Source organism: Neodiprion lecontei, chromosome 4, assembly GCF_021901455.1.
Source record: "Neodiprion lecontei isolate iyNeoLeco1 chromosome 4, iyNeoLeco1.1, whole genome shotgun sequence".
Lineage (NCBI taxonomy): Eukaryota > Metazoa > Arthropoda > Insecta > Hymenoptera > Diprionidae > Neodiprion > Neodiprion lecontei.
In genome coordinates this window covers 38,965,395-38,978,273 of record NC_060263.1, presented here as the reverse complement: position 1 = coordinate 38,978,273, position 12,879 = coordinate 38,965,395, and the positions used below count along the sequence as shown (strand labels likewise).

The 12,879-nt window shown below is 39.8% G+C and overlaps 1 protein-coding gene across 7 annotated transcripts in view; it reads left to right on the top strand.

Moving 5' to 3' along the window:
- LOC107221568 (growth factor receptor-bound protein 14) overlaps nt 1–12,879 on the top strand; it is a 300,280-nt gene that overhangs the window by 11,059 nt on the left and 276,342 nt on the right. For all 7 annotated transcript variants that reach the window (XM_046737232.1, XM_046737233.1, XM_046737231.1 and 4 more), the window contains one exon: nt 3,054–3,299. In XM_046737232.1, coding sequence (XP_046593188.1) covers nt 3,054–3,299 — 246 coding nt within the window. The remainder of the gene's footprint in view (nt 1–3,053; nt 3,300–12,879) is intronic.

Below are 12,879 nucleotides of genomic sequence, written 5' to 3'. Positions count from 1 at the left end.
GAATGTTTAGTTTTTTTTTTTTTTTGAATCCAAGGAATTTTATTTGATCCAAGAGAAAAGTGGTTGGAACAAGAATTTCTGGTATCAAGTAAAACCAGATTTATTTGAATCGATAAAACATTTCTCACACCGTATTTGGTAAATTCAACAAAGCGTTTTCTTTTCCACTTTGCGTGCACGGAAGTGTGAAAAAAGAATTTACGGGTACTAGGACAGTGAGCAAGTTGTATAATAAAAGTTATAACTCATCGTCAGCGTTGAGTAACTAAAAAATATAGCCACCTCGTGCGGTGATAGATCGATATATAACAAATAAATGAATCTTTACAGAGGAGGAGAGAGAACATTAAAAATTATAAAACGCATACGAAAATTTTACATCTTTTTGCACCAGCTGCTCGATAACTTTAGTAGACCTACTGCGGAAAATCTTTTTACCAAATAAAAAACAGGTTATAAACGATACTTGAGCATAAATGAAATGGGTGAAAAGCCGGGCGCTTGATTTTATTTTTATTGCCAATTTCGACAAGAATCATATGTGTGCATACGTGCAAAGCGAATGGGTAATTTCGGGTAAATCAAATTCTGGAAAATCGCAGATTTTACGTGATCATAATCAGGGAAGTCGGGCAGCTTTTAGCTCGCACGGTTTTCGACTCGATGGCGGGATCCTCGTTTTAATCGAATACGTGTGAACGACTTTTAGAGCCTCCGATCCACTCGAACGGTGATTAACCGAATGAAATAATCCATGAATGAACTAACCGCGGTCGGATATGCGGGCAATGCCATTATATCGTTTGACATAAATTGCGGAATGCCAACAAGTTACGTCGACGAGCTATTTTTACCGATCGCTATCGCACAGCTACGAGTTTTAATTGTTTAACGGTTACGCGCAACGGCGAACCGGAATCGTTTTGCAACTTTTGCTCCGTGGTTGTGACAAATTGCGCAAAACGACGTGCAGATGAAATACCGAAGATCGTCTGTTGGCAAAAATCCAAATTCCGATTGGCGAAACGACGAATTTCGGTAACACTCGGGACGTAATGGATTCCAGGAAGACGGGCCCCAGAAACCGAGTCTTGCGTCGTAATTTCCGCCTCAATGTTCGTTCGTGGTTTGATTTTCGTTTGAATTAACTTGCGGGTGCGGAACGCTTGTAACGCGTGCTGCATAAATAATCGGGTATCGTCGTATTGGAAAATTTTATTGAAATCAGTCAAAAAGTGTGGAACGTTAAGAGGGATGGAGAGTTGATCAGACCGGGCGAAACTTGATATTATTTTGAGCTGAAATTTGAGCTCGTGACGCGGCGCATTTAAGGTAGTAGTCTGGTAACTTATGGCTATTTTCATGACTTTTTTGGAGGGTGGTTTTTTATAGGAAAATAAAAATGAATTATCTTGAATATTTAGAGTGTTTTTATTTACATATTGAAAATATAGAAAAAAATTTGTTTGAAAAAATTTAATAGTTTATTACTATTATTATTGTCACTCGAAGTTGGAACCTCAAAAAAAATGCACGTGGGTGGCCCGGGTGATTTTGGCTCTTGATGTTATCTGAACTCAAATATTCTTGATTATTCTTAATCTATAGACATGTCATTCTGGTCGGAACTACCGAAGTTAAATTTCAAGGGTAAATAACAAAGTGGCGGACTTTGAAAAAAAAGTCCTCTTATTTTAGCAAAGAAAGGGTTGTAAAATAAAAAGTTAGGGGTGAAAAAAATTCTCGTTAGTACCGACGAGAACTATAAGTGTGTAGAACAGCCTGTTAAAATTTGAAAGCAATCGGTTCGGTAGAAAAAAAGTTAGGACCCGGGCCGACCAGAAAAACAATGTTTCGAGAAAAACGCGTTTAAAGTTCAACAAGAAATTTTCATAAGTAAACTTATACTTACGTCAATCGTCTATGCCTGTGAATAAATATATATAATATAAATATATATAATAGAATAACAGAGTCAACCCAGGTATAAAAAATGCGCGCAAACAATAGAAGGGTCCGAGCGGTTGCAGCTGCCGGTCGACCTTAAAGGTTGGACTCCGAGACGCTCTGGGAAACTCGTTATAACTCCCGAAATATTTCCAATTTCCGTCTAAAATTTTCACAGTATATTCTCAAGACATTGTACTTTCAAATTAAGCAAAAAAAAATTTTCCATTTTTGAACCCAAGTTACCAGACTACTACCTTAAGCTGCTGGTTGCAGCCTTTCCTTCGTATCTATAAGCGTTTATTCCCGTACTCGCCTGCGATGCTGTGTGATTCCTGCGCAACGTATGAGTATGAGATTTTTTAATCAAGTTGAAGAGATTCCCCTTGTGCCATTTGAATCCTAATTATCGTTTGACTAACTTGCAAAAAATATACTCATTCTAGTGTCTTCATGAAATTTTACGAAACAATCGTCTAGTGCGATCTGCCTACTGGACTGGCTTTGTTTTAGTATAAATGGTAACGTATTCGTTTTCCTAAACTTGAAAAGGTCGCCTTCGGTCTTCCACTTGGAACAAAAAGTTCAAAAAGTTTCAAGTATACTGTAAAAGCTGTTAATATCAACCACTTGGGTAGCATTGTCGTGACAATCACAAGGTTGATACCAAGGATGTTTAGAATAATCGATTAATCAATGATTGCCTATTTTTTTAAAACGATCCATTTGGAATCAAAATTTCGTAAATTTCGGTACGTAGTCTTAACGGCGGAAAAGTTTTCTCATAATTTATAATATATTTCAATTTCAAGTGAAAACAATCCTTTACCTTTCACTTATTACATCAAATAGGTAATCACTAAGCAAGACAATGATAACAATTGATACTTTGATCACGCAAATTGATATTATATCGCGTCGTTCACGGTAGTAAAAACCAAAAACCGACTGCGAGGAAAAACAATCGAGTCGGTTGATTGGTCAAGTTTGAAAATCGATTATATTCTTGGTCATTCTTATCGCACGCTCGGCGGGATTTCGACTTATCAAGTATCAGGGGGGCCAAAGTCCTCGGCGTCAATCGCTAACGCTCTTCTTACTTTCAGCGACCGAAACGACGGATCTAACCGAAACCCAGGAGCAGGACTACACCTCGATGTTGAGCGAATACTCCCTATATCGTGTGGTCACAGGTCTGTCGCCTGACGACAGCGGATCCCTGGACGTAAGTTCCCGCTCACGTTTAACGAATTCCCCGATTTCAAAGACCATCCACGATTTCGGAGACAATACGAAGGTTGATAACAAGAAGCCTGAAAGCCCGGAATCATGCTGCGGGATTCACTGGAGCCGTGAGTTGATGTTTTCACTCTAACACTTTTTTCCCGTTTTCCAAAAAAAAATTCAACAATTTTTTTTCTTTCCATTTTTACTCTGTTACCATTTGTACCATTTGTCGAATTTACCGAACGTGGCGTTATCAAACATGCGGCAAGAGAAACGTTTCCTCTGGTTCAATGAATGTTGTTTGATCCGTCGAAAATTTTTTTTGAAACAACGGTTATCTGGTGAAACCAAATATGTTTGAACCACGGAAACGTTTCTTCGAACTTATTGCATCGGTAAATTCAAGAATTTCTTTTTCTCTCTCATACGCGTACCCGGAAAAAAGGATCTATTCGTACGTGAAATAGTCTTAAAAAATATGCTTCTTTGAATGAAGAAATATTTATTTCGTTGATGTAAAATTTTATTCGAAACTAATCAAATTTTTCTCCGTACTCACACGAATTACATCCTGTCTACTAAATTTCTGTTTAAGAAGAATGTGTTTTTTACGTAGAAGATTTTTTCTCAATGTATAACATGCGTTCTTCTTCGCAAATCTTCATCCACGGGTGACAAAGCTTTTGCGGATTTTGTTAGTTTTTAAGAAGTTTCGAGCGCTCATTTTCCGATTCTTCCGAATGGAGCCCGCAAGAAACTATATTATCGTTCACTGATTTACAATATGTAAAATAAACGTCGCATAAATGTATATAAATATTCTTACACAGGTTGATCTGAATCAAAGTTCAATGATTGTAAACTTGGCCTCGAAATTACGATATTCAAATCTACGAATGTAGAGTACGATTACGAGAATTTCAAAAATTGGTGTGCTAGTTGTACAAAAATTGTATTCCTTTTCAATGTTTGGGGGAACTGATCGCTGATCCGATAGTCAGGAAATTCTAATTTGTAAATATCTGGACGAACAGCATTCTTTTCATTTCCGTATCCGTTAACTTCGTCGAATTTCGTTTCGTTTCATTTTAACTCATCCAATCAACAATAAATCAAGTCTTTTAAACTTGTGCGTAGTGAAAAATCATCGTTTTAAGCGATACGAATGTAAGCAAGAATATTTTATGACAGTTGGGAGAAAAAAACTAAAAAAAAAAAAAAAATGACACAACATTAGAACTTGGGATTTTTGTCACACTTGTATGTAGAGGACAATTTTGAAAATATGTTTATTGAACATGTAGCTCGATTTAATGGACGATTTATGGATACGCTGACAATAAACGGGGCTGTATAGTAGGAGTTATAGCTCATCGTCGGCCTTTAGTGGTTCGAAAATATATCCACCTCGAGTGATGATAGATCGGTACAGAAAAAATAAACGAACATTCCCAGAGGGGGAGAATAAACATTTAAAACCACAGAACAAAGACGAGAATTTTACGTACTTTTGCACCCGAACCTCGAGAACTTTGGCGCGCTTGCGAGGGAAAAATCTTTTTTGCAAATAAAAAGCTGGATATGAATGATACATAAGCATAAATGAAACGGTTGAAAAGCCGGGCGTTTGATTTTATTTTTATTGCCAATTTCGACAAGAATCATATGTGTGCGTACGTGCAAAGCGAATGGGTAATTTCGGGTAAACCAAATTCTGGAAAATCGCAGATTTTACGTGATCAAAATCAGGGAAGTCGGGCAGCTTTTAGCTCACACGGTTTTCGACTCGATGGCGGGATCCTCGTTTTAATCGAATACGTGTGAACGACTTTTAGAGCCTCCGATCCACTCGAACGGTGATTAACCGAATGAAATAATCCATGAATGAACTAGCCGCGGTCGGATATGCGGGCAATGCCATTATATCGTTTGACATAAATTGCGGAATGCCAACAAGTTACGTCGACGAGCTATTTTTACCGATCGCTATCGCACAGCTACGAGTTTTAGTTGTTTAACGGTTACGCGCAACGGCGAACCGGAATCGTTTTGCAACTTTTGCTCCGTGGTTGTGACAAATTGCGCAAAACGACGTGCGGATGAAATACCGAAGATCGTCTGTTGGCAAAAATCCAATTCCGATTGGCGAAACAACGAATTTCGGTAACACTCGGGACGTAATGGATTCCAGGAAGACGGGCCCCAGAAATCGAGTCTTGAGTCGTAATTTCCGGCTCAATATTCGTTCGTGGTTTGATTTTCGTTTGAATTAACTTGCGGGTGCGGAACGCTTGTAACGCGTGCTGCATAAATAATCGGGTATCCTCGTGTTGGAAAATTTTATTGAAATCAGTCAAAAAGTGTGGAACGTTAAGAGGGATGGAGAGTTGATCAGATCGGGCGAAACTTGATATTATTTTGAGGTGAAATTTGAGCTCGTGACGCGGTGCATTTGAGCCGCTGGCTGCAGCCGTTTCTTCATATCTAGAAACGTTTATTTTCGTACTCGACTGCGATGTTGTCTGATTCCTACACAACGTGATGTAATAATCAACGCCGTAGCTGTTATCTGTCAAGCCGTGTTTTGTCGTCGAAATGAGCGGTAACAGGAAAAAGGTGGCATTTTCGACTAACCGTCCCAAATTTATTTTTCCTCCTCAACGAGATTCAAACGTTATGAAAATATTTGAATCTTGTTCCTTTTTGTTCAAATAACGTGTTGAAGGATATATAATCATTCCAGTTTCTTCACCAAGTCTTACGATATAATCGTGTAGTACGGTTTGCTAATTGAACTGATTTCAGTTTAATACAAATAGTCACATATTTGCCTTCCGAGACCTTGAAAGATTGACTACACTCATTGTAAGTCATTTTCAACAAAAAGTACAAATTGCACCGTAATCCTTGTCGATAATGAACCACTAAGGTATTGCATTGACCATAACGAGTCTGATGACGATCCTTGTGAAGGACTACTGAAAATATAGCTTTTGAGCTCTTTAATTATGATGCAAGATGACAAGGAAAGATTATAGAAGATGGCGAAAACGACCATGACGTTTTATGTATGCATCATGTACGCATACATACACATTTGTATACCAAAAAACGGGAGCAACGGGAAGTGAGGTCAAGTAGAGGACACCCAACAGTACCAGACTTCCTATTTATTCCTGTTTTTTCCAGCTCGCATCAAAGCTCAAATTCTGGTTCTTGTATCGGTTAACATACCCAAATGAAGAGAAAACGCAAAAAAAATGGGGGATCGGAAAAGTGTGAGAAAAGAAAAATACCTATAATGCTAGTGAGGCTTTCTCTCTACACATTCGATTATTCCGTCCTTCTCTCCGTTATTGAGGAAAATTCATTGTTCCCGACGTTGAAGCTCCTCACCATTTTATATTCGACAAAAAAAATATTTACAATTTGTTGAATCCGTTTGGCTGAAAAAATTTTCACGCGACACGTGCCAAGTTTCATCGTGGTTCACGGAAGTCACTGATCCTTTGCAGAACTGCAGAGCTATAAACCGAAACCACAATTGGCAACTACGAGTGTCCGCCGCATACACAACAGCCATTATATACCTATAAGATCTAATCTCGAATAGAGATCGTTGGCCGCGAATTTCGATTATCCTTGGACGTCGCGGTCATTCGTCATTGCGAATCGAATTGGCGCCTGTTCTCCGTCGGAGACAGTCACCGTACTTCGTTTGGGTTCTGGTCCTGGGATGGTACGGAATAGAATGGAATGGAATGGGATGGGATGGGATGGGATGGGATGGATGGCATCAACGATCGACCATCAACGTCCTCGAGTGGTGTGCAATACCGAGTACCTGCTTCATACGGTCGTGAACTCGAGGCACGTGGATCTTGGTACACGTACACCAAGCCAGAGAATAGCGTTGCTACGAAACGAACGGATCACCACTTGCATGTTTCAAAGAGTCCAGTCTTTCCGTTGAATTTAAATCCCGCAATTTATTCCGGAAATTATTGGAATGTTTGAGGGTTCCTCGTCTAGAGCTAGGGTTAGATCGCATCGTTTCACCGTTCATAACCATCCATAGTGAACCCATTAAAGCCTCGTACACTTAAGTAATTGCGGTGTTACGCAAGTACGTGGATGACATTACCAGAGCCATGTTTGAAAGACCGAATATGAAGTGTGCCGTGATTAGGTGAGCTTCAGGTGATAATTAAACGTCACTGAGAACTTGTCTGTGTGACATTTATTCGTATTCTAACTATTCGACGCCCGTTACTTTACCGTTTTTCATGAACTGGATCTCTATCCATCATTAAAACGCGTAGTCTAATCGATTTAGGACCAGCTTCGATTACTTCTTCTCAAAGAACATAAGTCGATATAGCGTATGACACATTTCACAGATTCAAGCAATGAATGTTTATGCACGTTTCTTATGTGCAGACTGATGATCTTCGACTAGAAAAAACCCATGTCCTCAAAATAGAATAAGGTAGGTTGAGTGTATAGTTCTTACAATTAGCTCAAATGAAGACAGGAAGACAAATGGTGAAAGAAGACGTCGATGATTATAAAATTTGTTTCTTATTGAAAAGTTCCATCTAACACTTTCCGTGGGGTAGTTATGTACATAAATTTTCATAATTAATCCAGCAGTTGAACAGTCGAGTTACTATATCAGAAACAAACGAATTATCTGGCGAGTCTGGTCGAAAATAGCGCCATTGGCTACAAACGGTGCACCTCAGTTGGGTACAATACTCCAGGTGTTGAATACTGTTGGACTGTCATGTAGAACAACTGTATAAGTCGCGTCGAAAGCGATGAGATTACGTAGAAGAATATCCGATCTCTTCCCAAGTTATATCACAGCCTGCCGTTCTGTCAAGACAAGTTTCTATGTGACGGGAGTTCATTTCCGGACCTTTAGACTCGCGTTTCGTGATTGTAAGTATAATAGCATCTTCGTCCATCCTTCAAGACACGACTATTGAGGAACCTGTGCATCCGATGAAATGATTCAAGGTAAACTCGGGGTGCATGGTTTCGGAGAGTATAAATCAGATGGTTAGGAACTCGTCCTAAGCGCAGTTCATTTTCGTACCAGTATACGAGGTTTCCATGACTATAACTAGAACGGCATAGCGCACCTGTGCATCGTCTTCTATCCACCAGAACTCGACTATCGAGGAACCTGTGCATCCGATGGGACGAGTAAGGGTATGACGATGCAGGTGCATCGTCATCGGAGGGGGGTAAATCATCTGGTTAGGAGGGAACACGTCCGGTGTGTCGAAGCGCTCACGCGCGGTAATGTAGGGTTAGCGCAAAGGTAAATGCACCTTAGTTTGTTTACTGCGCAGTTGTTGCGCTAGCTATACCCACTCTATATAACGGAGACGGAAAAGAACCGGAGGGAAAGAGACAGGCCTCGGATGTAGGATTCGCCGACATCGCCTTGGCTCTATGCCTCACTGTTGTACGGTGGCTGATCCCGAGTGAATGACCGCCAAACACCTCGCTCGTTCCTCTCTCTCTCTCTCTCTCTCTCTCTCTCTTTGTCTCTTTCTCTACGAAGGAACCACAGGCACACACAACGTGTCTTCACTCGAGTCAAAACACCGATAGGAACATGCGCCAAATGGATTTCTAATCATTTCGCACACGGGTGGTTTGGTCCCACTTCCAAAGTTCTCGTGGTCGCTCCTTACACTGTACTTACAATCGTGTAACCATTTTCGCTCAACGATCGGAAGTGCTTTTCATCTCCCAATTCTGCTTTTCTTTTTATCCTTGTATATCTTGACGTTGTTGTCGCTTTAGTCGATACGTATGGTACATAGATATAATACCGTTCATACGTGACGAGATTCTCACCATCACTGTGACCTTGGTGACCTTCGTAGTACGTCGGTGGCATACATTATCACGGGGCGTGCGTATGGTTATGTTGTGCTTATATATATACTTGTGGAGATATAACGAACACACTGTGTACAACTCTCTGTGCATGGATGTGCATACCAGCTGAACTTGTTTTTACGGTTTCTTACGTAAATATATTACGCTATATACTGTTTCAGAACGTTTTGCATAAGAATTATCACCCGCGAGTTGTTATGTAATTTAGTTCTACACATATACATGTATATAATTATATATATATAATCGGTTGGATAATTAACATTTTTTTTCTTCCAACTTCGACAGATGCTTTAATCTCTTCAATTCTTCAATCTGTGCAACGATAATACTGTCAAGCAGATCTCTGCAGATTTGACGGATTAATTTTCGTCCTTTGGTTTCTCTTCGCCGTAAAAAGACTCTCCTTAATTATAAGCAGAGTACAATGATCAGTGTATAAATTTACACCTGCGAAGCTAAGGACTGTAATTGTAGGATAGAGCTGTACATACTTGTGATACAACGAGTTCGTCGGACTTGACGTTTTTCATCAGTGATTTTGCAGTAGGTACTTACATAACGTGAAGCTATAAATAGTAATATATATATATATATATATATATATATATATATATATATATATACGTGTATATGAATTGATTGCGAAATAGTGGAAACCACAATCCGAGTGAGCAAAAAATATTGCGCTGATTCACGGTGACGAATAGGTATAGCTATAGATATCCATCAGCAAGTAGGTGTGTCTGTTGCGTATTATAATATACCGGATGTTCAAATCTCTTGGCATCCGGATATTACCGTGAATAGTTGAAAAATTCAGGCGTTACGTAAGTATAATCGCATCTGCAGGATCGAAGGCTACGATCTTCCATGAAACTAATCTGTAACGTCTTCCGGTTGTTCTTACCATTTTAATTTTTATTAATCTTTTCATTTATTTCAATCGAATAATAGAGTTGAATGATACTATTGCAATTTTACACCAACGACCCCCAGAGGTTTTAAAATATCGCTTGATCGCTATCGATTATGGTGCCGATGGACAGCACCTTTGCCAGTAATGTCAAGACTCGTCACCCCAGCTTCCGGTGTCCGATTTTACACTCATAAAACAGCATCCGAATCTCAAGTCATATGATAGTTTCCGAAAATTTTCACCACACTCGAATGTGGATGGCAGAGTTGTCGTGTTTGACGGTAATGCGGTAGGTACGTACGTTATACATTCAAGAAAAGACTTCCAACTTGAGTTCACAATAACAGTTTCGCGAACATTCATCTCCGCTTGTGCCGCGAAATCGACTATCAAATGCGTGTAACTTATCGGTGCTGTTTCTTCCTCACGTCACATTACCATCATTGATTTGTGCAACTGATTTTCCGATCAGGCGTGTAAACGAAAGCCTTCCTGGTGCACGCATGGCACGATCGCATTACGGAAATAAAATTACTGATTTTGATTGATCGATCGGTCATGCCGTGTGAGTCTAAAAGTCCTCGTCCGATGTTGGTCCAGTTTACATCAGAGAGACGACCACTCGAGGCGATGGATAAATTCGACAAGTTCCTCTCTCTCCTTTTTCAATCCTCGCATGTATAATCCTAAGCACACAACTATCGGATGGCTCTCACGGCGGTCGCTTTGAACGGTAGACCAAACCGTAGAATCGATTCTTCAAACCGTCAACGGCGACACGTTTTATGGACCGGTAATGTATTCCATAACTCTGTATAAAATTATACATCAACGCGACAAGTTGTACGAATACGCGACGCTGGATCGTCGATTCTCGCATTCCAGGCACAAGATGTGCAAAGCTTTGAAGTAATCAACTCCGGAAATTATCGCTGCAGCGTTATTTCAAACTTTTCTGTTTACTTAATCTTTTCTAATGATTAGGCGTTACCCAGTCGGAATAGGCGTGCGGATCACACCTGATACCCTGCACGGACACCTTATACATATATTCACGGAATGAGAACCTTCCGCGCGTGACAAATTGTTGTACATACCTACCCATGTGTAATAATGCCGTACAGCACAGGCTTCTTGAAGTGCACATGTGTACAATTCATGCGCCTAGGTATGAATGCCCATACCTAGGTTACGTGCTATGTATGTACCTACATCTATATCTAACTGGCATTCTTATGAAATTTTAACCGCGTGTCATTGAACCGATGAAATTCCACCAAATACGAATGTTGTATGTGTTCCGCTCTTCTCCTCAAGTGTTGTCGAGTGGGCCGCGTAAGTTCTGCGCCTCGACGATTCGGAAATGTACTTATATACATATACATATATATACACATATATATTTGAACAAGAGACCTTCGGTCACCTTGGATAAGTTGTTTCTGAGAAATAAAAAATTATTCGATCTTCCGAGACGATTCTCTCATAAATCTTGATCACAAATTGAGATATTTTCGATCTATTGTTCTGTTTTACCGACGGGAACGAACGGTCGGTAACACAGTTTGTGAAATTATCGACGTTACGTGATCTAGATCGGTCTACGACGCCAAAATTCAACTTCTTGTTATTATATTCGAATAAAACTTGGCGTGTCTTATAACGAAACAATCTTCTTGGGTTTGATGCGTGGGCGTTGCGCCCTGAACCGTTTCACCGCCGAAGCCGGGCTACGATTTATGTGGTTATATAGACGCCGCGGTGGAGGGAGAGAGTTGTTTGTTAATTCACTCGACATTCCTCATCGTGGGCAATGACGTAGGTGACAGTCGACACCTCGTTCGTCGAAGCATGCTGCATATGCTTGCTCGCATCAGAATCCAACCCGCTTCCGGTTCAACTCGCAACGTTTCAACGGGGTATAATGATACCCGTGTCGAACGCTAACTTTCCTAAAAGCGATGGGAACTTGAGCTAAAGGTAGAGGAAAACGATTTAGAAAAATTTACATTCACCTTTTACTTTGTAATAAATTGACCCCGTGGAGGAGAAATTTTTTTATTAATATATAAAAAATTTTCCTTTCAACATGCGAGTCTAATAATGAGAAAAAAAAAAAAATACCTTACATTTAACATGAACTATTTTTCCTGAAATTTGTTGGAAGAAAAAATGTTGCCTGTTAGGTTTCGATCGTTTGAACAATCGCATAATTTCGCATCTAGGAACATTGCAGATCGTCAATTTGTCAAACGCTATATTGCCTGTCATTTCCATTACAAGTTCACGGGAGGGTTGGACGGATCGGTTCTTTATTTTTTCCCCTTTCTCTCTCTCTCTCTCTCTTTGGTTTTATATTTATTCATCTGCAGGGCCTTGATATCCTGAATACGATATGCTATAACCTTGCGGCGCACGAATCACGCTTCATGTATAATTTATAGCACGTTTTTTCGGTAACAATAAAACTCGACATTGCGATCCACGTCAATTCCGAATACAAAGAATGAAAAAAATCGAAGTACATTAGTAGATGAGTAACATTGAATGATGGTGCGAAATTTCAAACCGCGTGAAAAGCATTGAAACGTAGTGCGTATAAAATATCCGTTCGCTGAGCTTGATTATACCCGGCTTCACACGGTGTTGGATAAAACAAATATGTCATTATTTTGCATATTTTGTTTCGTCGCTAACGTACCAGAAGCTTCGTTTCAAAAAAAGTTCACCCGCGTTGAATAATATAATTTTAAACGATTACGATCGGTGAATGATACATCGAAAAAGCGACAGCAATTTTTTATCTCGTTGACATTTCGAAATAAAATGATATTCCTATCGGCCCGCAGTCTCGTCGGGCGTGTTTT